The following is a 23,857-nucleotide window of genomic DNA, read 5'->3' on the forward strand; positions in this document are numbered from 1 at the left end:
GGATATTTTGGGGGCTGTTTGCAGGATTCTGCCCCAGTGCTCCGTGCCTTGGTGGCAAGAGGTGACTGTGGCAGGATGTCCCCTGTGGGGGGCCCCCCCTATCCTGGACAGCCCCTGCTGCCTCTGTCAATCAGCCCTGGCCCCATTCCCAGCGCTGGCGAAGATGGAGGTCCCGGAGCTGCTCCGGCTCTGGGTGCTGGCAGGCGAGTGGCAGCCCTGTCACCCCACCCAGGGGGACACGGCCGGGCCTGGGGGATCCCCAGCAGGGAGGGAGGGGAGAGGGGACCCCCAGAGTGGGGTGGGCATGGGGGTGCAAGTGGGAGAGGACAGGGGGGGCTGGGACGTGACAGAGCTAAATAAAGCCATCCTGTGCTGGGTGCCAGCTGGGCTTGGGACAGGGTGGAGGACGCTGAGTGGGACCTCGGTGTGACAGGGCCAGAGAAAGGAAAGGTGCTGGCCCCATCCCTGTCCCTGTCCCCATTCTGCTTCTGTCCCTAACCCTGTCCCCTGCCCATCCCTGGGCCCATCCGCTACTTCTGTCCCCATCCCAGTCTCTGTCCCCATCCTGTCCCTTTCCCATCCCCTCCTAAATATATCTCCCCCTCTGCCTTGGGACACTTGGCATTGCAGGGACATGTTTCTGTCCCAGGGGGTCTGTGGGCACCTGTGGCTTGTCCTGAGGTCTCTGGGCAATGGGGAAAGCAAGGCAGGGAGGAGCCACGTCCCCAGCCCCGGCTCCAGCCCTGTGTGTGGTCACAGCCATGGCCCTGAGGGGGTCCCAGGCCACCCTCCCCGACCACCATGTCCTTCCTGACCACCGCATGTCCTCTGAGACTGGAGTCATCTTTGTCCATGAGCTGGAGCCGGAGCTGTTCCAGGAGGCCTTTTCCAGTGGGAGTGAGGATGATGATGGTGAGAGCCAGCATGGGAGGACATGGGGGGTGGAACTGTTAGGGGTTGCATTGGCTACTGCTCCCCACCAGGCACCAGCCCAGCTAGGCCATCTGTCTATTCATCCATCTGTCTATCTATCCATCTGTCTATCCATCCATCCATCCCCCCATCCATCCATCCCTCCACTCTTCCCTCCGTCCCTCCCTTTCATCCTCCCTCTCTCCTTCCCTCAATCCATCAATCCTTCTATCCCGTCCTGTCCCCCCATCACTCCATCTACCCCATCCTCCATCTATCCCATCCCACCCTCCATCCCTCTCTCCATCCATCCTGCCCTCCCTCCATCCTCCCATCTGACCCTCCATCCCCCCCCCCCCCCATGTTCCACTCATTTGGGAACCCCTGAGCAGTTAAACCCTCCTGGAGCATCATTGAGGGTCTTCATTTGAGATTACTCAGCTAAAAAATGGGAGGAGAACCCTCAGGAACCCTCCCTGTTTCCTTCTGGGAACCCGTTGGATAAGAAAGGACTTTTCAGGCGGGGGTCCACCCCCATCACAGCATGTGATGTCCACATGTCCCTCCCCACCCATCTGTGTCCCAGCAGCCCCCATCACCTTCCAAGCCCACCTCCAGGACCACCCAGACCTGCCGCGGTGGCTGCGGTACATCCAGCGGGACCCCCGCCAGCCTGGCTACCTGTACGGCTGCCCCACGGCCGCCGAGGTGGGCACCCACACCATCGAGGTAGGTGCCCACCCTCACACCTCCTCATTTCTGGGCTGACACAGGAAGGGGTGGCCTCTTCAGGGGTGTCCCCTCTCCTTGCAGGTGCTGGCGTACAACCGCCACACCTACGCCACGGTGTCCCAGCGCCTCCTCATCACCGTCATCCCCGCGCCAGGTGAGGGCTGAGCACCCCCAAATTGCACCATGATGCTGCCTGGAATGGGCGAGGGGTGTCCCCATGGGTGCTGTGTGTCCCCCACAGGTGGGGACCCCCCGTACCAGGGTGAGTTCCTGGTGGGGAACAGGAATGTGGAGGAGCTGCTGCCGGAGGCTGTGCAGGAGATGTTCTTGACGGCCTCAGCCGGCGTCTGGGAACGGGGAGACCTCCAGGTCATCAACATCACCTCTGCCCTGGACCGGGGTGGGCGTGTCCCACTGCCCATCGAGGGGCGCAAGGAGGGGTACGGGCAGGGCTGGGGGTGCTCCTGGGCAGACCCTCAGCCTCCCTATGTGTGTTTTTTGGGGGTCACCTCCAGCCAGTGCACCCTGTCCTTCAGGGAGTACGTGATGGTGGGTTCCCATGGTGTCTTCTGGCCATGGCTGGGTTTTTGGGGCCACTTCCACAGCAAGGTGTACATGAAGGTGGGCTCCCATGGCCCCTTCTCACCATGGGTGGGTTTTGGGGACCCATATACACCTCTGGGTGTATGTGAAGGTGGGCTCCCATGGCCCCTCCTCACCGTGGGTGGGTTTTGGGGGCCACTTCCACCCCAGGGTGTATGTGAAGGTGGACTCTCATGGCCCCTTCTCACCATGGGTGGGGTTTGGGGCCCCATATACACCTCTGGGTGTATGTGAAGGTGGACTCTCACAACCCCTTCTCACCATGGGTGGGGTTTGGGGCCCCATATCCACTACAAGGTGTATGTGAAGGTGGGCTCTCAATGGCCCCTTCTCACCATGGGTGGGTTTTGGGGGCCGCTTCCACCACAGGGTGTATGTCAAGGTGGGCTCTCATGGCCCCTTCTCGCCGTGCCTGGAGTCAGCCGTGTCCCCGCAGAGCCGCTTCCGCTGCAGCCTGGGCCAGCAGCCCCTCGCCTCCTGCTACGACACCTTCGCCCCCCACTTCTCCATCCGCTGGTGCAACCTCACCCTGGTGAGACCCATGTGCCCCCCCACCTCACACAACACCCCCAATGGGGACCCCCCATCCCTCCTAATCACCACCAGCCCCATTGCAGCTGCAGGTCTGGCCCAGCCCCACAACACCAGGGCCAGTTTGGGGGTCCGGGGTGCTGGAAGACGATGGGGGTTTCCAGCCCCCCACCGAGGTGCCCCCCCAGGACCTGCTGCCTGGGTTCCTGGTGACGCTGCTGGTGCCACTGGCGGTGGCTGCGCTGCTCTGTCTGCTCCTGGGCCACCTCATGTGCTGCCGCAGGGAGGGAGTGTGAGTTGGGGGTCACACTCAGGGTGGGGATCTCCCCTACCTCAGTCAGGGCATGGGCACCCCAGGCTGGGTGCCCCTTCCCTGGCCATCACTACCCCAGGACAACCCAGGGGTGGTGAGAGCCCTTCTCATCATAATTAGCAATTTTTCTTTTTTCCCCTGTTTTGTAGGCACAAACGGGATTTGCAGACGTCTGAGTAAGTCCTGGCACCCAGACCAAGCTATGGCAGTGCTGGGGGGCTGTTTGGGGGGGCTGCTTTGGGGGCCTTTGTTGTGGTCAGGCATGGGGATGGGAAAGTAGAGGAGAGGGGGACAGGGAGCCATTGGCTTTTTGGGGGGTGTCATGGAGGTGGTGGCACCTAAAGGCTTCCCCCCACCCCAAAAGGTCGCCCCAGCCCCCCTTCTCCCCTCCCCACCCCTTGGTGCCCCCCAGTAATCCCCCTGAGACACAGGTTGGAGCACAGGAGCTGCTTTACTTCTCCAATATCCTCAGGAATCAACAGCAGGGAGGAGGACCCTGGGAAGGAGGGCAGATCCTGGAGAGGGGGGCAGACCCCAATGATGGGATGCACACCCTGATGATGGGGAGCAGACCCTAATGATGGGTCCAGACCCCAAAGTTGGGGGAGTAGACCCCAGTGATGGGATGTAGACCCAAATGATGGGGTGTAGACCCCAATTTTGGGGGCTGAGCCCAAATGATGAGTGTGAAGACCCCAACAACAGGAAACAAACCCTAATAATGGGGCATCAAACCCCTACAACCCTCTCCCCAAGGGGACCCAGGTGAGAACAGGGGGTGCATCACCCCATTCTCCTTCCCCCCTCAGCATCCAGCTGGTCCACCACACCACCATCCACGGGGACACGGAGGAGCTGCGGCACATGGCCGGGAGCCGGGACGTGCCACGGCCCCTTTCCACCCTGCCCATGTTCAACGTCCGCACCGGGCAGCGCATCAACCCCATGCCCAGCCCCCGGGACGGGGCCCGTGTCCCCCTCCTCCCGCAGTGAGGGGCACCCAGGTGCCATCAGGGTGATGCCAGGGGGAACAGGACAATCCCAGGGATAAGAAAGGAGTGTCCTGATGGGTTTTTGGGGGGACAAAAGCCTGGCAATGGGCACAGCGTAGCCAGATAGGTAGTCACTCTTCTGACTGGGCTCTGCCTGTTTTCAGGCTGTTGCCTGGAGGATTTTGGGGTGAATTTTGGTGGATAAATTGATTATTCAGTGATGAAATGAGGCTTTTCTGCTTTATTTATGGGGCAGATTTTGGGGTACCTACCCTGCTCCAGTCACAACCCACATAAGGGTTGGGGTCACTCTGTGTATCCCTCAGCCCTGTGGAGGGAAAGGGGAGCAGGATGGGGATGGGAATAAGGACAAAAGGGGGAACACACTCCCAGAGACCCACAGTGACACCCCAATGTCCCCCCATCTCACCTGGGTGTCTGTGTCCAGCAGGATCTCTCCCAGAGCTCCCAGATCCTTTGTCTGTGCTGCGTAGACCTGAATATCCCACTCAGCACCCCCATAACCCCTCCCCGGCCCCCCCAGGGGGTCCCCCCAGCCCAGCCCCTCCAAAGAAAGAGCCTCTTTCACCGCAGCACACACACCCCCCCTCGCACGGGGCAGGCGCCAAGGTGGGGGTTAGGAAAACACGGGGGTTGGGGAGGAACAAGGAGACCCATTGATGGGCCAGAGAACGGCAGCATTGAGGGCTCATCCCGGGGCCAGAGCAGCCCCCTCAGTGCTGTGGAGGTCCTGCCTGAGCCCACTGGGGAGTGGGGCACCAGGTGGGTACAACCCCTCCTTGGCACAAGTGGGGGCTGCTGGTGGTGCCTTGACATGAGTGAGTGGATATGGGGGGTGTGGATGGGGCTGGCACATGGGGGGCACCCAGTGAAGGGGTCACCCTGAGCCGAGATCCCCCCAGTACCCCCCACCCTGACACCAGCTGACCCCCAACCCTTTCTCTCCTTGGTCCCCCCCTCCCTATTTCTCCCCCCACTTGGGGAGAGGGCACAGATCCCTCCAAATTCCCTCCACTGTGGGCGCCCAACAGCTCTGCCCACCCAAACCCAGACCAACCCTCCTACTGGGGGGTGGGTTCCCCCCTTCCTTCCTCTCCCCCCTCATCCCGGGGGCTGGAGAAGGAGGAGGAGGAGGAGGGCTGGGGGGCTGGAAAGGAGGATGGGCAGGAGCAGAGCTCAGAAGCTCAGCGGGAGCAGAGCGGGATCAAGCAGGATGAGAGCAGGATCAGGGACAAGGAGCTCCCAAGGCCACCCCACCACCCACCCAGGATCTTCCCCCCAAGAAGCCCCCCGAGAGCGAGAGGCGTCGGCGAAGAGCAGCCCAAGGTTTGTTGGATCATTTCACATGCTTTATTTCAGCAGTCAAAAAAAAATCATTTAAAAAAAAAAAGAAAACCCCCAAACCACTTAAAATTATTATTATACATTATACAGACTAGGTACAAACTCCAGGAAAACCCGGAGTATCCGCCAGGAGATGGGCCCGGCAAGAGGGAGTGGGTTCGTGCCCCTCTGTGCCCGGGGAGGATGAGGGGATGGAGGGATGGATGGAGAGGGATGGATGGATGGATGGATAGATGGATGGATGAATGGATGGATGAATGGATGGAGGAAAAGCTGCTGGAAGTTGACAGCGGAGCGGAAGGTCCACCTGCTTAACCTGGAAAATTCATTTATTCCTTTTTCCCTTTTAATTTTTTGGCTCTGCTTTGTGTTTGCTCCGGGATTTGCTTGTGGGATGATGGAAAGGAGGGTGAAAAGCACCTTTAGGAAATTCCCAAATGGAGCTGAGCAGCAAAGAAAGGGGGAAATAAACCAGATAATAGAGGGAAATTAAAATAGATTGAGCAGAGATGCGTCTTTGGAGGTTGTAGCACCAGGAGGTCCCGGGTTTGGGTGTTCCGGGACCAACATTAAGGAGGATATGTAAAAATAATTAAAAAAAACAGGATAAGAATCCTGAGGAAAAGAAACCTCCAAAGGAAAATCAAAATAAAAGATCAACAGAGCAACAAAAGAGAAAAGGGGGGGATAATGGGGAAAAATTAGCACCTTTGCTCTGAACCTGGCAGGAAAGTCCCGGCACGGCTGAAAAACTCCAAACGAAGCTAAAAAACAAAAAGAATCCCAAAATTAAAAATAAAAAGACAATCAAACACCCCGAAAGTGGTGAGGTAGCCATCCAGAAAGGGGGGATGCAGTGGAGGGTCAGGTCTGCTCAGCGCCAGGGGCTCCCCTCGTGTGCTTGGGAATGAATTGGTTGTGCTGCCTGGATAAAAAATAAAATTAAAAAAAAAAAAGAATCATAATAAAAATAACCAAACCGAAAAGAAATCGCAAGAACTCAGAATTATCATTATCCAAATAAAAAAAACAAACAGGAGAGGGGAGAGAGAGGGAAAACAAGGAGAAAAAAGCAAATTATAACCAAGAGTTAAACATCTTCCTCACAGCAAAAATTAATATTCTAATGAGATGCAAAAAGCGAAGGGGCTGGTGGGGAAGGGGGGCCTGGGGGGCTCAGCTGGTCCCAGCGGGGCCTCGCGGAGCCTTCGGTGAGTTGAGCTGCTCCATCTCCAGGGCTGAGGAATGAGGGGGGGCAAGCAAGCGAACCCACTTCCTGGTGATTTTGTTTGAAAAAGTCATTTATTTTTATTTTTATTTTTTTGTTTTTTAGGTTTAATGCTTTTTTTTGGGAGGGTTTTTTTTTAGGTTTTTCTCTTACGGCAACGCAACTAGAGTTTTTTTTTTAGAGACGCTGGATAGAAACCGACACAAATTCAAGTCCATGTGAAATTTTCTCCTTTTTTTTTTTTGGCTGTTTTTTTTTTTATTATTATTATCATTATTATTACTCTCTCCTGTCACGTGTGGGGTGTCCGGTTTACAAGAAGCAGACGGGGCCGATGTCAGCGCCGAATTCCTGGTCTGGAGCACCAATGTCCATAGGAGCCAAATCAATGATGGGAAGACGAGAGGTCTTCGTCGTCTTGTACTCGATGACTGTCTTGCCCCATGCACCGGTGTGACTCTGTGGGGACACCACGGTCATCCCCGTCCCCAAAACACGTCCCACCACCCCACCAGCACCCCCCAGGAGCACTCACCGTGCAGCCGTCCTCGGTGACGCCGTAGGTGAAGCGGCTGTTGCCTTCAGCCCTGATCTCGATCTCGTTGGCGCCTTGGAGGAGAAGAGCCTTCTTCAGGTTGCCGGTGTTCTGGTCCATGTAGGCGACGCTGTTCTTGCAGTGGTAGGTGATGTTTTGGGAGGCCTCGGTGGACATGAGGCGCAGGAAGGTCAGTTGGATGGCGACATCGGCGGGGTTGGAGCCCTCTCCGCCGTACTCAAACTGTGGGAGAAGAGGCGTCAGTCACCGTTGGAGGTTCCCCATCCTGGTTATCCCCTCACCTCAGCGCCCCCCTGCCCACCTGGAAGCCGTCGCTCATTGTCTCGCCAAACCAGACGTGCTTCTTCTCCTTGGGGTTCTTGCTGAGGTACCAGTTCTTCTGGGCGATGGTGGCGTGGGTCGGGTAGACACATGTCTCACCAGTCTCCATGTTGCAGTAGACCTTGATGGCGTCCAGGTTGCAGCCTTGGTTGGGGTCGATCCAATATTCGCCTGTGGGATAAAGGGAGGGGGGTCAGGGAGCAGGGAGGGGGCAGGTGGTTGGGATGGGTGGAGAATACAAGGGAGTTGCAGCCAGGGGGGAAAAAGGTGAGGAGCAACCAGGAGGGAGCAAGTGAGAAGCAGCCAAGCCAGGAGGGATGGAAGTGAGGAGCAGCCAAGAGGGAACAGGTGAGGACCAGCCAGGAGAGATGAAGGATGGAGGTGAGAAAGAGCTGTGGAGAATGGAGATGAGGAACAGCCATGGAGTATGGAGGTGAGGAACAGCCATGGAGGATGGAGGTGAGGAGCACATGGGAGGAACAGAGGATGGAGGAATAGGTGAGGGATGTGAGATGAAAAGTCGAAGGATATGAGAGACTGAGAATGGAGGGATGAAGGAGGGAGGTGAGGGGTGGAGTGTGGAGTTGTGTGACAGCCACGAGGAGGAGAGGGAGGAGGTGAGAACCAAACAGGAGACTGAGGGATGGAGGATGGAGGTGAGAACAGCCATGAGAGACAGGGTGGAGGAATTAAGATGAGAATCCCCCACGGGGATGGAAGAAGATGGAGGTGAGGAGCAGGTGGAGGGAACAGCGGGATGGAGGTGAGAGCACTGAGGGCCGTGGGGACTGGTGGGACACTGACCGCTCTTCCAGTCGCCGTGGCACATCTTCAGGTCGCGGCAGGTCCGGGCAGGGTTCTTGCGGGTGCCCTCGGGGCTGCGGATGTTCTCAATCTGTTGGCTCAGGCTCTTGAGGGTGGTGTCGACCTCCAGATCCCGGTCACGCATCACGTTGGCATCGTCAGCTCTGTAGTAGCGCCCACCATCATGGGCCTTCTCCTGGGGTGGCTGGGGCAGGAAGCTGAAGTCGAATCCACCGCTGGGGGGGCCGGGAGGACCAGGGGGGCCAGGTGGGCCAGGAGGACCCTGTGGGAGAAGAGGAGGAGGAAGAGGAGGGTGGTGAGCAGACGATGAAGGCAGGCAGCGCTGGGCGGGCAGCGGCAGAGGGGCTGGTACGTACAACAGGGCCGACATCGCCGGTGCGACCACGGGGGCCAGGGGGACCGATGGGGCCGGGCAGCCCGTTGAGACCATCTTTACCAGCAGCACCAGCGGAGCCAGGAGGACCCTGTGGGACAGGAGAAAGGGTGAGCGTGGCCATCCTGCCTGGGCAGAGCTGTCCCCTCATGTCCCAACACACATCCCCATGAGAAACCCGACAGCAGTGGGGACTCCCAATTCCCTCCCCAGGAATGCTGCAGCCAGAGCTGTATATCATGGCTCATCCAGGGACTTACTCGTGGACCAGCAGGACCAGAAGCACCAGAAGGACCTTGTTCACCAGGAGAGCCCTGTGCCAAGCAAGGAAAAAGAAGAAGAGGTGCCATCAGCATCTTGTGTTGCCTCCAGGACCTGAGGCAGCACCTGGGCCACTGTCACCCCACAAAGACTTACAGGAGGACCAGGTGGGCCCTGGAGACCAGAGAAGCCTCTGTGACCCTTCATGCCTCTGTCACCCTGTTCGCCGGCTTCACCTTTGTCACCACGGGGACCTTGTGGACCCTGGAGGAAGAGAAGGAGGAGGAAGAAGATGTGTTGAGTGAGGTCCAGGCCAGCCACTGCATCTACACCCGTGGGAATGCAGAAGCACCAAGAGGAATGGAGGAGAACATCAACTTACAGCAGGACCACGAGCACCAGCAGGACCAGGGGGGCCAGCAGGACCTTGGGGACCCTGGAACAGGAGAAAAGAGGACAGGTTAGAACATTTTCCATCTTCTGCTCTGGCTGGCTTGGGGCAACATCACCCTGATGGAGTGGTGGGACCCCTGACTTCATCCTGAGCAGAGTGATGGGACCTTTGGCATCACCCCTTGCAGGGTGGTGGGATCCCTGGCATCACCCTTTGCAGGGTGATGAGACCTCTGACTTCACTCTGAGAGGGGTGGTGGGATTTCTGGCATTCTGGGGAAGCCCCTTCCAGTGGCAGGAGCTGAGTCTCAGTTCAAAGCCCCAGCAGAGGGTCCATCTTGGGCTGCCCCTGGGCAGGGTAGGGGTTCAAGGGGGGCTCTGGGCAGACCATCACTTACAGTCTCACCACGATCTCCGTTCTTGCCAGCAGGACCAACAGGGCCAGGGGCACCGGGGGCACCGGGAGCACCAGGGGGGCCGGCAGGGCCAGTCTCACCACGATCACCCTGTGAGAAGGAGGAAGAAAAGGAATAGGAAAGGTCAGTGTGGGCCAACACAACCTCATCACCCCCTCCTGTGCCCCCCTCACAACCCACTCACCTTGGGACCAGCAGCACCATCGCGACCAGGGGCACCTTCAGCACCAGGAGCACCCTACAGAGGAGGAAAGACCCTCGTTAGGGATGGTGGGGGTAATGAGGGGTCTCTGCTCAGCCCACCACGGGCTCCTCCGTGCACCGACCACAGCAACAGCCATCAGTGCCATGAGCTGGCAAGTCCTCAGCACAACAAACCCAACACCAACACACAGGTGTCCGTGCCCCCCAACACCAATGGTTGCCCATGGCCACTCACCTCACGTCCAGCTTCTCCAGGGGGTCCAGCCAGGCCAGGGGGGCCCATGGGGCCGGGAGGGCCGCGCTCACCGGGGGAACCAGAGGGACCTTGTTTGCCGGGTTCACCCTGTGGAGGGGAGAGAGCAGGGGGTGTCAGACACTGCCAAACATCCCAGTCCCTGGGCACAGAGTGAGCTGCACCCCAGGGACATCCCAGTGTTGTCTGTTCCTGGGGAGCCCCCCAGTACTCACAGAGGGGCCGGGCAGCCCAGGGAAGCCTCTCTCTCCTCTCTGTCCGGGGAGACCAACAACACCACGCTGGCCAGCGATACCTTGGGGTCCGGGTGTGCCAGGAGCGCCCTGCGGGGACAAACAGCACCTCATCAGGGTGGTGGCATTGTTGGGAGTCACCCTCCCTACAGAGGGGACAGCTCGGGGGGATGACCAGCACCCCTGGCTCCACACAGGGAGTCTGGCCACGGGGTTGACTTACAATGGGGCCATCAGCGCCAGGAGAGCCCTTCTCGCCAGGGGGTCCGGGGGGTCCGGCAGGTCCCGGCTCACCAGGACGGCCAGCGGGGCCAGTCTCACCACGGGGTCCTTTGCCACCTTCCTTCCCGCTGGGGCCGGGAGGGCCGGGCAGGCCGATGTTGCCCTGGGCGGGGTGGAGGCGATGCCATCAGGCAGCGGGCCGGGCTCCCCCCAGCTGCCAGCTGAAGGGCAGCCAGGAGCATCCCAGTGCCAACTGGGACAGGGCAGCCACGTGGAGCAGCCTGGATGGGTGCCCAGCACCTCCCATCCCGTGTTCCCCATCACCAGCCCCCCACCTCTCACCCCCCGGGGTACTCACAGAGGGGCCAGGGGGTCCAACACGTCCAGCAGCACCAGGGAAACCAGTAGCACCCTGAAAGGGAGAAAAGCTGGAGTCAGTGGGGTCAGGTCCAGGTGTCACAGGTCCAGGGAACCATCCCCTGGCTGGAAGCCACCACAGGGAACCCCAGGGCTGGTGGCCAGCAGGGAAACATCCTTCTGGGGGGCTGATTTTGTAGGTATAAAAGCAACACCCCACTTTCCCCCTCTGTTCTATCCCCTCCTGGGATGAAGCCACAGCAGATTGATTCCATCCCCCAGACAGTTTTGGAGGTCCAGGGCTGGAGGTGCCCCACAGTGTTGGGGCAGCAGAATGAGACACAGTGGGGAGTTAAAACATACTGGGAGTGTTAAATCCAAGAGGGGGTCCCCAAATCCCCCATCCCCACAAGGCTGGTACTTACAGGAGGTCCAGCACTTCCACGAGCACCTTTGGGACCAGGAGCACCAACAGCACCCTGTGGAGGAGGAAGAGGAGGAGGAGGAGAGGGGTGAGCTGTGGCATGGGGCTGAACCCCGAGGGGCTGTGGGGTAGTGGGGGGCAACTTACAGCAGGTCCAGGAGCACCAGTGGGGCCAGCAGGGCCGGGGGGACCGGCATCACCCTTGGCTCCAGCATCCCCAGTTTCACCTTTAGCACCAGGCTGGCCGTCGGCACCCTGTGGGAGAGGGAGAGGGGTGAATTTGGGGGGCTCAGCAACCCCACGGAGGGGCAGGATCAGGCCCCCAGGCAGGGGGGAGCGAGACTGTTGCACTTACAGGGGGGCCAGCAAATCCAGCAGGACCGGGAGGGCCGGGCTCACCGCGGTCACCCTGGGAGAGACGGGAGGCAACAGCGTGAGACAAGCAGGGGACGGCCACCCATGGCCACCAAGGAGTGGCCACTCACAACAGGGCCATCACCCAGGGTGGGGGGACACTTACGGGAGCACCACGGGCACCAGTGGGACCAGCAGGACCGGGGGGACCAGCTTCTCCCTAGAAAAGGGGAGGAAAACCAAAACAAAAGGTGAGGGCTGTGACAAGGAGGTGGCAGAGGGTGCTTGGACACATCTGTCCCCGGGGGATGTCCCTACCTTGTCACCGGGAGCACCAGCGGGGCCAGGGGGGCCGATGGGACCAGTCAGACCTCGGAGACCATCCTTGCCAGGAGCACCGTCAGCACCTTTGGGACCAGGGTCACCCTGGGGGAGGAAGACAATGGTGGGTTATGAGGGGAGGTGCCTTCCAGGGGTTCACCCCTGCTTCCCTCTCCCCTGGGTGCATTGAGGTATCCCTGGTTCTTCATCCTCCCTGGGAGAGGCTGGGACCATCCTCCTCCTCACAAGAGCTGGGCTTTCAGTGAGGGATTGTCCCCAAGGGCCATACTTGGATGGGGACAGAGGTGACACAGGACATTGCTGCCCACTAGCCTTGGCTTGGGGGCACATTCAGCCCCGATGGGTCTATGAGAGGGCACAGGGATGGTGGAGAACAGGTGACGAAGGGGGGCATCAAAGTTTTGGGGGCATATCAAGCCCCAAGGAGATGATGGGGTGGGGCACAGAGGTGGAGAGCAGAGGAACAATGGGAACATTGGGGTTTTGGGATCATATCCAGCCCCAAGAGAATGAGAGAGGCACAAGGAGGAGCAATGGGGACATGAGGGTTTTGGGGGACACATACTCTGTCACCCTTGGCGCCTGGCAGGCCGGCAGCACCACGCTCTCCGGGCATACCCTGCAGACCGGGGGGCCCTTGGTTCCCGGGGGCTCCGGGAGCACCAGCATCACCCTGGGAAAGAGAGGCAGAAAACAGGGATTAGCAAGATCCCAACACAGCAAATCCCTCCAACTTCAGCCCCAGCCAAAGAGAGTGAAGCCAAATGCACCACTCTTTACACCTGCACCCCAAAAGCTGGGGACAGTCACCCATCACCCCGACATTCCCAGCAGGGCACCTACCTTAGCACCATCGTTACCGGGAGCACCATTAGCACCACGAGGACCTTGGGGACCGGGGGGACCTTGGACACCACGTTCGCCGGGGAAACCTCTCTCACCCTGGAGGAGGGAGGCAGGAGAGGGCCCGAGGCCATCAGGGGGGTGTTGGGCACTTTGGGGTGCCAAGAGCCAAAGGGGAGCCAGTGGGGTTCAACTTACCCTGGCACCGGCGGGACCGGGAGCACCAGCATCTCCGGGAACACCCTGTGCAGGAGGGAAAGGGGGTGGAGTTAGGGGGGAAGGGGTGGCACTGGCGACGGGCAGAGGGGTCCCCAGGGTGCCACCAGGGGTCTATCAGTTCCTGGGACACGGCTGGGGTCCTCATTGCTCCCCCACTACATGGAGCTCATCGCCTGGGGATGCACTGGGGGACCCCATCAACACCCCCAGCCACGGATGGCAGAGGGGACATGGCAAGGGACAAGGAAGGTCCCCAATTGCCCACACTCACCTGCTCACCAGGCTTGCCAGCCTCTCCGGGGGGACCAGCGGGGCCGGGCAGACCCTGGGGAGGAAGAAGAGGAGCCATGAGCCACCAGAGAGGCAACCAAAGGGGATGAGGGAAAGGATAATGTCACCCCCACCCTGAGTGGTTTGTCCCCCCACCACAGAAGGAAACACCCCTCACCTGGAAACCAGGAGCACCAGCGGGACCTTGTTCACCTCTTTCTCCAGCGGGACCCTGGGGGAGACAGGACAAGCATGGAGAAGGGGCTCTCAGCTTCTGAACCCCTTCTCTGGTGGCCGAGCATGGCCGTGGGTGGCCACAGGCTCAGTGATACTCACAGTGGGGCCGGGAGGACCTTGGGCACCAGTTTCACCGTCTTTGCCAGCAGCACCCTGTGGAAGAGGGAGAGGAGGGTGCTCAGGGCACAGCCCCGACCTGCAGCCCCCGCAGGACTCCGTGTCCCCCGCCCCGCTCCCAAAAACAGGGTGTGGCCACACGGCGTCCTTCGAGGGACGGGAGACACCATGGCCACGTCACCTCCCTGCTGTCCCCACTCCAAAACTGCCGGTAGCCACCGGGATGGAGTCCCAAACACCTCATCCCGCTGCCATCCTTGTCCCTGAAGCTTTTCCTGGCACTACTCAGCCATCTCACACCCCAGCCCTGCCACCCCGTGCCAGGGTGGCCCTCCCTGCCAACTCCCCACCACGGTGGCTCTCCCTGCCACCTCACACCAGGGTGACCCTCTCTGTCATGTCACTCCCTCCCACACCGTGCAGGGGTGATGCTCCCTGCCACCTCACACAGGTGTGACCCTCCCTGTCACCCCCCACTGGGGTGACCCTCCCTTTCACCCCTCACTGGACTGTCTGTGCTCCAGCAAATACTCACCACGGCACCAGGGGGACCGGGAGCTCCTCTCTCGCCAGGTTTGCCGGGTTCACCCTAAAAAGAGAGCAGGATGAGACCCGTGACGACACCGGGGAGGTGGGGGACAGGTCCCCTGAGCCACCTGCCCACCCACAGCCACCATCCAGGGTGGTGGAAGTGGCCAGCGTGTGGGATCCCTCATGGACCAGGATGCAGCATCACCCCGGGGAGGGTCTCACTCACCGCAGCACCTTTGGGACCAGGGAATCCCATCACACCGGCTTGACCTCTGGCTCCGGGGGGGCCGGGGGGGCCGGGGCGACCATCTTGACCAGCGGGACCCTGTTAGGGGGGAGTCAGCACCCCATTAGCTGAGCCCGTGGTGAGCCAAGGGAAGAAGGGACATCAGCAGGGACAACTTACAGGGGGGCCAGTCTTGCCGTCGGGACCGGGGCTTCCGGGACTTCCAGTCAGACCCTGCGAGGGAATGGGAAGTGGGTCAGGAGCTCAGGTATCCCAGGAGACGCTCCAGAGAACGGGAGCATCCTGGAAAGCGGCTTCTCCATCGGCACGGAGATCGGGTCAGCCGGTGCCCATCCCGCTGGCCGTGCTGACGTGGCTCGTTGCTGCCGGTGCCACCGTGTCGCCGTGCCCACCACCCTGCCACGCTCACCTTGGCACCGGGGAGTCCGGGTTCCCCGGGGCGTCCAGCTTCACCAGGAGATCCTTTGGGGCCAACGGGGCCGGGGGAGCCGCGCTCGCCGGGGGGACCCTGGGAAGGGTGGCAGAGGGGACAGGGGTTACCCCAACCGCAGGTCAGCACCCGGCGACAGGACAGCGGCCGTGTCACCGGAGGTGGCAGCGGCACAGAGCTGGTCTGGCCACTGCGTGGGGACAGGTGGCAATGCTCAGTGTCCCCACAGCCGCACTGACACAACATCCTCACCCAAACAGACACGGGCACCCACCTTGGGACCGGCGATGCCATCAGCGCCAGGGAAACCGCGGCTGCCGGGAGCACCCTGCGAGGGACACGACAGGGGTCAGTGTGGGGACACGACGTGACCTCAGGGGGCTTGGGGGTGCAGGAGAGGGATGTGCCAGTGTGGGACATGGCCACCAGTGGGAGCAATCTGGTGTCCCTGCTGAGGAGGGGCTGGGGGTGTCACCACAGTGTCCTTGAGCATGCACAAAGTTCAGCTGGTTGAAGGAGGACGGGAATAGGGACAGGGACATGGCAGGGATGGGGACAGGGGTGCTGCTACTCACACGTTCGCCAGCAGGGCCGGGAAGCCCAGCAGGGCCGGGCTCACCACGGGCTCCTCTCTTGCCTTCCTCACCAGCAGGGCCGGGGGGACCTTGGACACCAGCAGGACCCTGGAGATGGAGGTGAAGGGTTGAGCATCCACAGGACATGATGCAACCAGGAGGGGCTGAGACCCCGATGGGACATTGAGGGGTCACTTACAGGTTCGCCTTTGGCACCAGTGTCACCCTTGTTGCCTGGAGCACCGGGCTCACCCTGGAAGTGGATGGAGAGAAAACAGCCATTTAAAACCAGATTGAGGAGCAGAGGGAGTCCTGAGCCACATCCTGATGATCCCTCCGAGGGAGGAGGGTGCTCAACATCTGTCTAACCCCAGCACCACCCTGCCCTGGCAGGGCTGGAGGGACCAGAGGACACTGGAGGAGTCACCTCCAGGTAGGACTTCAGCTTGCTGGAGCAGAGGAAGGGATCCAACCCCATGAAGAAGAAGAAGATGGAGGTGTCCAGGCATACTCACAGTGTTACCCTTGGGACCGGGGGCACCGCTGGGACCTTGGGGTCCAGAGGGACCACGGGCACCAGGGAAGCCGGGAGCACCAGCAATGCCAGGAGCACCCTGGAAGAGGCAGAGGAGGGTGTGAGGAAGCAGCACAGCCCTTCATCCTGGAGCTGGAAGGGGAAGCAAGGGACACTCACAGTTGCGCCCTTGGCACCAGGTTGACCATCAGCACCAGGATTGCCCTGTGGAGAGAAAGAAGAAGAGGAGGTTTATGGCAGGGCTGGCAGGAGGTGAGGCCAAAGGACAAGAAGCCATCAGATGTCACTTACAGCAGGACCAGCAGCGCCAGCAGGGCCAGGGGGACCAGGTTCACCACGGACACCTTGGGGACCTTCACTGCCACGAGCACCCTGGGGACCGGTTTCACCCTGGGGAGGAAGAGGAGGGAAGAAGAGCCATGAGCATTTGGGCAGCCATGATTCCCAATATGGCTGATTTCCCCTCCATCTGCAGCTCCTTCCCTATGGAGGCAAAGCCAGGAGAGATGTCCATGGGACTTGCTGGGGGACGTCCCTGTCTGTCCCCAGCAGTGGCCAGCCCATGGCACTTTGGGCTTGAGAACCCATTCCACACTCAGTCCTCCTCCCCATCCCACTCTTCCAGTTCCCACCAGTTCATCCCAGCCCAGGAGACGGTCAGGCAGGTCCTACCTTAGCACCAGCAGCACCAGGGAAGCCAGGGGGACCAGCAGGACCAGTTGGACCCTAAATGGGAGAGAGGGAACATGTCAGAGGAGGGATCCCATCTCCCACACCTGGCACTGGTGGGATTTCCAGGCAGCAGAGCTCTGGCCACCACCCAGGATTTTGCATCCATGGGGAAGCTGGGATGGGATGTCCCTCTGGAGAAGCTGGAGGTGATGCCAGCTCCTGGAGGAGGGTGGATGGGTTTGGGGGTTACTTACAGGGGGACCGGCAGCACCAGGAGCACCATCATTGCCACGAGCACCCTGCAGGAGGGGAGATATCCATGAGTGATGCCCAGAGGTGGGACAGGTGGCCCTCAGGCCCCCCATACCCCAGGCAGGGGGTCTCAACCCTACCCAGACCAGATACTCACAGCAGGACCAGATGGACCGGGACGGCCTCTCTCACCGGGAAGACCACGAGGACCCTGAGGAGGGACAGGACACTTTTAGGACATGTTTGGGTCACCTGGATGGGCACTTTGCTCTTTCTGAGCCTTCTCCAATCCCTGTGGCCCCACCCTCTCCCTGCTTCTGCCCACAGTGACATTTCCAAGGAGCTAAACCCTCCTCCACCTTGATGGATCCCTGGGGAAGCATTCATAAGGATGAGCTGGTTCCCCATAAGGTCTTACCTCTCATCCCCATCCCCTCTTGCCCAGAAATCCCCCCCATGCCCCTCAGGGGTCCAGCACTCACCATCTGCCCAGGAGCACCATTCTCTCCAGGGCTGCCAGGCTCACCCTAGGAGGAAGGACAACATCAGGAACCTGCTTTGGAGGGAGGAGGGAACAGCAATGACATTACCAGGACAGGGGTGACACTGCCACCACTCCTCACCTTGGGACCAGCAGGTCCAGGCTCACCCTTGGCACCATCCAGACCACTGAAGCCCTGGGGGGCAGGAGAGAGAAGGGGTGGGGGGTCAGGATGGGATCCCTCATGAAGTTGAGGATCCCCTAAATCTCATGAGCAAGGGAGGGGGGACTCACTCTGTGTCCCTTCATTCCTGGCAGGCCAGCAGTTCCTGGGAGACCACGAGCACCCTAGAAGGAAAGGGTAGGTGGTGATGGAGACGCTGGAAGGGCTGTCCCTGCACCCCATAACCCCTGTCCCCAAAGGGACAGATGCTGGTGTCACCAGCAGAGCACAGTGGGGTGTCCCCTCCTGTGTCCCATGGGGACCCTCTCACCTGGGGGCCAGGGGGACCACGCTCTCCGGGGCGACCGGGCTTTCCAGCTTCACCCTAAGGACAAGGACACCAGGTTGATGGCATGTCCCCAAGCCAGGCAGCTCCTGCTCACCTGGAGGGGCTGTCAGGGCCACCAGGCCTCACACTGAGGGGGAACCCCATGGACAGGCCACTTACGTCATCTCCATTCTTGCCAGGGGGGCCGGCGGGACCACGGGGACCCATGGGACCCTAGGAGAGATGTAGGGCAGGAGTGAGGATGCTGTGGGTGACAGCTGTCCCCTGTCACCCTGCCACCCACCCTGGGCAGTGCCAGGCTCTGCCAGCCCCATTCCCACAGATCCCAGAGTAGGGACAGTCAGTGTGGCCACAGCCAGGGCTGGGAACCAGCAACATTGTCCCCATCCCCATGGGACATCAACTGGAACTGGAGATAGCAGGACTCACAGAAGCACCAGGCTCTCCAGGTTCACCAGGGGGACCTTGGAAACCTTGAGGACCCTGTGGAGAAAAAGGGGGAAAAAAGAAGGAATAAATGGGTTAGAAAGTGAGAAGTTTGGGCCTGAAGCTCCCAGTGGCAGAGGAAGTGTCCCCCTATATGGTGACACGAGGGCGTGTGTCCCCATGTGCTTCCATAGCTGTCAGAAAGGGTGGGAGACCCCCAAGCCTTCCCACACACTCCCCCCCACTACCCAAAAGGCCCTTGGGGGTTGCTTGTCTCCAAAATCAAGGGGAGAGGAAGAGGAGACACTTACAGGAGCACCAGGAGGGCCAGGAAGACCACGGGGACCAGCTGGGCCCTGTGGGAGAAGGGAAAAGTAATGAGTGGGTGCCATGTCACCCTGTCCCTGTTGCCAACCCTCCCCTGTCCCCAATGCCACCCCACTGCTGCTTCCAGTGAACCCCACTGCCATCCCACCACCACCTCACACTGCTCTCCACATCTCCATCCAGCACTGTCCCAAAACCACCCTCTCCTTGTCCCCATCACCACCATTCCCTGTCTCCACTGCCACCACATTCCCTGTCCCCACTGCCACCACATCACTGCCCTCATGACCACCCCAACACCATGTGCCCATCCATGTTCCCATCTCCACCCATTCCCTGTGCTTGACCCTGTCCCCATTCCCATTGCCACTTCATCTTTGTCCCCATTCCTGTCCCTATCCCCACCCATTCCCTGTGCTTGTCCCTGTCCCCATCCCAGTCCCCATAACCCCCCATTTCCTGTCCTCACTGCCACCCCATCTCTGCCTCTATTGCCACCCCATCACCACCCTGACACTGTCCCCATCATCCACCATTCCCAGTTCCCCATTGCTACCCCATCACCATCCCCATTGCCACTCCATCACCATGTCCCTTCCCATTGCCACCCCATCTCTGTCCCCACTGCCACTCCATCACCACCCTGACCCTGTCACCATCCCAATCCCCATCCCTGTCCCCATCCCAAGTCCCATCCCTGTTCCCATCCCCTCCATGCCCAGCATCCCTCCCCATCCCTCCCATCTCCTACCACTCGGTGGCATCACCAACACATGAAGTGCTTCTGGCACCTCACCCAGCTTCACCCCCCACCCCCTGTGCCCCCCATGTGTGCCCCCCATGTGTGCCCCCCATGCCCCCGTGCTCACCATGGGCCCGGGCACAGCCATCCCACCAGCTTTCTCGTCATAGCCATAGGACATTTGGGGAGCGAAGTTCTGCAGGAGGAGGGAGAGCGGGGGGTGAGTGGGGTGTGGGAACCCCATGGGGGGCTGCACCACTGGGGACCCCCCCAATACTCACTCCGCCGAGGCCTGGGGGGCCTGGAGGGCCTGGGGGTCCCGGGAGACCAGGCTGTCCAGGGATGCCATCTCTGCCAGGGAGGCCAGGGGGTCCCTGGGGGGAGAGAAGAGGAGGGTGAGCCCCAGTGGGACGGGGATCCCAGGGGAGCTGAGGGGTCCTGAGGGGGTGATACCCACCCTGTCTCCTTTGGGGCCGGGGTCTCCTTTAGGACCCTGTGGTGGAGAGATGAAACAGCTGGTTAGAAAAGGGGGTCTCCCAAAATAGGGCAGTGGGGTTGTCGTGAGGTTTGGGGGGTGGTTGGTTTTAGGGGAGCCTTTACCTCTACTCCAGTGCTTTCTGGATAGACAGGGGAGGCTGTGGGAGGAAAAAGTGGGGTTCAGAACAGCCCAACATCACCCACTACCCATCAATCCCACACCCACTCCACAGCCCAGACACTGGGGAGGGGACACTGCACCCCACCCATCCCCGGGGACCCCCAGGATGAATAACCCGGGGGTTGGGAGAGCGCCGGGGGGGACGCCACGGTACCGTCGGTGTCGGGACAGATGGGGCAGCATTCTCCGAAGGGGATCTCGGCGTTGGGGCAGTCGGAGGTGTCCTCGCAGATCACCTCGTCGCAGAGGATGTTGCCGCTGTCGCAGACGCAGATCTGGCAGGGTTCTGGTTTCCACACATCCTTGTCGTTGTAGGTTAGTCCATCCTGTACGCAGCTCCCAGTTTGGACTGGGAGAGAGGGGCAGGGCGGGAGGAAGCGTCAGGATGGTGGGGAATGGATCTTGTCTGGCTTTCCCCCCTCCCTTCATCCCCCTCTTTGCTCCTGCAGTGTTTCTCCCTTCATCTGGTTCTCATCAGCCCATCGTGGTGACACAGGAAAAAGCTCCACAATAAACTCTTCCCACATACGCTGGAATTTAAACAAAAAATCCCTCCAGCCACTCACTACGTCCCTCGGTGGAGGGGGCCAAGGCAAACACCCCCTCCAAAGGCAGGGGGGTCCCCGTCGGCCGTGGGGGACGGCGACAGGGATGGGGTGGGATGGGGAGGGATGGGACGGGGATGGGACCGGGATGGGACGGGGCGGGTTGGCCCCAGCGTCTGGGCTGAAATTAGATCCAGGCGGCTGCGGGATAGGGCTGGATCAGGCCAGATGGGATTGGGGAATGGGAGGCCAGAGAGTGGAGGCAGGCGGGGGCTGGTGCGGGGAGGGGAGGGCAGGGCGGCGCGCCAGGGCCCGGGGGTGGCCCCATGGTGGGGAAGGGTCCTGGGGAGGGGGCGAGGGGCTGGGTCAGCTCGTGGAAGCCCACCCGGGAAGGGCAGGAAAAAAAGGCAAATGAGAAAAAAAAGGCAAAGGGGCGATAAAGGCAAAAATAGTTTAAAAAAATGCAAAATGCAAAATTCCTGTGGGGGGAAAAAAAGGAAAAATAGGAATGGAAAAAAGGCAAAATGCAGAATGGGAAATGCAGGATTGGGAAATGGGGAATGGGAAATGGAGAATGGGAAATGCAGGATGGATATTGTCAATGCAAAATACACAAGTAAAAAAAAAGGTATTAAAAAAACACAAAAAAATCTCCCCAAAAATGACAAAATTGGGCAAAAAGCGATGGGCGCCCAGGCCTGGCGCTGCCCCAGGGTACCCCGGTGTCCCCCTCCTGCAGGTGGCAGTGGGGCACAGGGGGGACATGGCAGTGGGGGTGTGACCCCAGCCGTGCCCTCGTCCCCCGTCCCTGGCAGCTCCCGCTCCCTCGGCTGCCGAAACATTTTGCTTATGAATCATCCGAGACTTTTCTAATTCTTTCCTGATGGCTTTCGCAGATCCCGCGGCTGGGCCCCCCCTCTCCCTCCTCTCCCCCCTCTCCTCTCTCCAGCGCTCTTTCCCCCCTTTCCTTTCCCTTCCCGGCCTCCTCCTCCTCCTCCCCTCCGTCCCGGCTCCCTCCTTCCCCGCCGGCTCCTCTCCACCCTTCCTTCCCTCTCTGCTCTTGGCAGGGCGCCCCGACTCTCCACACGGCCACAGCCCCCCTAACCCCTTTTACCCCAACCCCAAATCCCCCCAAACCCACTTTTTTGGGATTTTTTTCCTAATTCCCTACTTTCCCCCTGAGTTTCTCTCTCCGCTCTGCACACCAGCCCTGATTTCCTCCTTCCCCACCCCATGGCAGCCAGACCGAGGGTCACCGATGCTGCCGGACCCCATCCCACCCCAAATCCCACATCCCACCCCAAATCCCACATCCCACCGGGGTGAGGACCATCACCCAACGCCGGCTACTCACTGTCTTCTTCTCCTTGCCCGCGGGTGAGTAGTACAGTCGCTGCTATCAACAGCAGTAACCGAGAATCCACAAAGCTGAACATGTCTAAATATTAGACATGTAGACTCTTTGGGGTCTCTTTTGTTCTTAGGTTGGGGTCATACGGGGCCGATCCAACCCTGGAGCTCCAAATCCAGACCCCAGCAGAAACTTCCTACTGCCCTTTGCCCACTTCTTCGCCTCCCCTTATATACGATGCGGCAGCGGCGAGAGGTGGGACCCATCACAACCAGGGAATTTTGGACGGCCCCTCAGCCAATCAGAGGCACCCAGCGAGTCGGGGGGCACCCCTTGCACCCCCTCCCAACCCGCCTGTCCATGCACACGCACACGGACGTGCACACGCGTGTTGTCCCCAAGCGGGGCTGGAGCGGCAGCTGTGGGGTGGATGGGAATGGGATGGTGGGATGGGGGGTTCAAGGGGGTTTGGGGTGGGGTTTTTGGGGGGAGTTGTGATTTTTTGGGGAGGGTTTTCACACTCTGAGGTGTTTGGGGTGCTGGATGTGGCAGGGTGGGGACAGATGATGTGGCACGTGGCACTTTGGGGACCCTGATGCCACGCAACGCCTGGTGCTGCACCAAGGGGGGGGTGAGGCCCTGCAAACCCCCAACCCACCACCCAATTCTGCACAGGGGACTCCCCAAAACCCACCCACACACCCCAAATTCCCCTTCATCCTGCAGGATCAAATCCCCAGCACAGTGCAAGGCCAAGACCACCAGCCCCCAGAGCATCCCTTGGATGAGCATCCCCCTGTGGGACCCCAACCTGTGGACCCCCCAAACCCCTCCAAGAACCACAAACAACCCAAACAACACTGGCTTGGTTATTTTTTTAGCCCTTTCTTTCCATCTTTTCCCTTTCTTTGCCTCGATCCTCTCGCTCCTGGCTGCTCCCCTCGCTCCCCCCCTGGCACGACTCCACCGCCGTTTCCACATTTGAAGGAGCCACGTTGGTTGGAAAAAGCAAAAGCTCCTGGACAATAATCCACAACCTACCGTGCAATTTGGGGAGGGTGTAATTACATGCCAAAAAAATCGACGTATTTACCAGGGCTGGGAGCTCGGGAATGGAGGAGGGAAGGAGCCCTGCATGGGCAATGTGGCACCCCGGGGGGGGCATTCCCAATTTTCAGGGGGGATTTTTAGGGAATGGGATGGAAAATGGGGGAGGGAAGAGATGGGTTCAAGCCCTTGTGCCCCCCATGCTATGCCGAGGGCTTGTGGGCTCATGGAATACTGGGAATACTGGGAGCACTGGGTTTACTCCATTTTTCCCCTGTCACTATGCTGAGGGCTTGCAGACTCATTGGAATACTGGGAAAACTGGGAGAACTGGGCTCAACCTTCACACCTCCAGTTGTCCCCCTCCACCAGTGTGCTGAGGACTTGCAGTTTCATTGGATTACTGGGAATACTGGGAGCACTGGAAGAACTGAGCTTATTTAGCTTGTGTCCCCCCTGCCACCAGGCTTGCAGGCTCATCAGGATACTGGGAATACTGGGAATACCACTGGGCTCACTCCTCTTGTCCCTCCCACCACTATGCTGAGAGCTTGCAGACTAATTGGAATACTGGGAATTCTGGGAGCACTGGGAGAGTTGGGTTCAGTCCTCACACCTCTGCTTGCCCTT

The 23,857-nt window shown here is 60.0% G+C and overlaps 2 protein-coding genes across 3 annotated transcripts; one reads left to right on the forward strand and one right to left on the reverse strand.

Moving 5' to 3' along the window:
- The first annotated feature begins 146 nt into the window (after window positions 1–146).
- SGCA (sarcoglycan alpha) lies at window positions 147–4,084 on the forward strand. 2 transcript variants are annotated; one of them, XM_071577469.1, is made up of 9 exons: window positions 147–203; window positions 760–912; window positions 1,502–1,641; window positions 1,726–1,798; window positions 1,886–2,084; window positions 2,617–2,779; window positions 2,865–3,070; window positions 3,241–3,267; window positions 3,901–4,084. In XM_071577469.1, exons 1-9 carry the CDS (start codon window positions 164–166, stop codon window positions 4,082–4,084), a joined length of 1,185 nt encoding a protein of 394 aa, XP_071433570.1. In that variant the 5' UTR covers window positions 147–163. The 2 variants fall into 2 exon arrangements, with proteins under 2 accessions (XP_071433570.1, XP_071433571.1); XM_071577470.1 differs by having other exon boundaries at window positions 149–203; window positions 1,499–1,641.
- A 1,356-nt stretch (window positions 4,085–5,440) lies between these two features.
- COL1A1 (collagen type I alpha 1 chain) lies at window positions 5,441–22,394 on the reverse strand. The gene is made up of 51 exons (XM_071577311.1): window positions 22,184–22,394; window positions 20,439–20,633; window positions 20,227–20,261; window positions 20,084–20,119; window positions 19,908–20,000; window positions 19,754–19,822; window positions 18,869–18,913; window positions 18,561–18,614; window positions 18,291–18,344; window positions 18,114–18,167; window positions 17,914–17,967; window positions 17,762–17,815; window positions 17,621–17,665; window positions 17,296–17,349; window positions 17,141–17,185; window positions 16,887–16,940; window positions 16,506–16,604; window positions 16,374–16,418; window positions 16,195–16,293; window positions 15,879–15,932; window positions 15,680–15,787; window positions 15,379–15,432; window positions 15,084–15,182; window positions 14,834–14,887; window positions 14,654–14,752; window positions 14,432–14,485; window positions 13,879–13,932; window positions 13,721–13,774; window positions 13,544–13,597; window positions 13,252–13,296; window positions 13,054–13,152; window positions 12,776–12,883; window positions 12,187–12,294; window positions 12,035–12,088; window positions 11,870–11,923; window positions 11,662–11,769; window positions 11,516–11,569; window positions 11,092–11,145; window positions 10,735–10,896; window positions 10,494–10,601; window positions 10,261–10,368; window positions 10,006–10,059; window positions 9,804–9,911; window positions 9,395–9,448; window positions 9,169–9,276; window positions 9,012–9,065; window positions 8,735–8,842; window positions 8,358–8,640; window positions 7,534–7,724; window positions 7,212–7,454; window positions 5,441–7,135 (listed from the first exon to the last, which is right to left on the reverse strand). The coding sequence occupies exons 1-51, from the start codon at window positions 22,263–22,265 to the stop codon at window positions 6,989–6,991; spliced, it is 4,362 nt and encodes a 1,453-aa protein (XP_071433412.1). The 5' UTR covers window positions 22,266–22,394; the 3' UTR covers window positions 5,441–6,988.
- Window positions 22,395–23,857: the final 1,463 nt, after the last annotated feature.

The sequence above is a fragment of the Pithys albifrons genome, chromosome 25 (assembly GCF_047495875.1).
Source record: "Pithys albifrons albifrons isolate INPA30051 chromosome 25, PitAlb_v1, whole genome shotgun sequence".
Taxonomy (NCBI): Eukaryota; Metazoa; Chordata; class Aves; order Passeriformes; family Thamnophilidae; genus Pithys; species Pithys albifrons.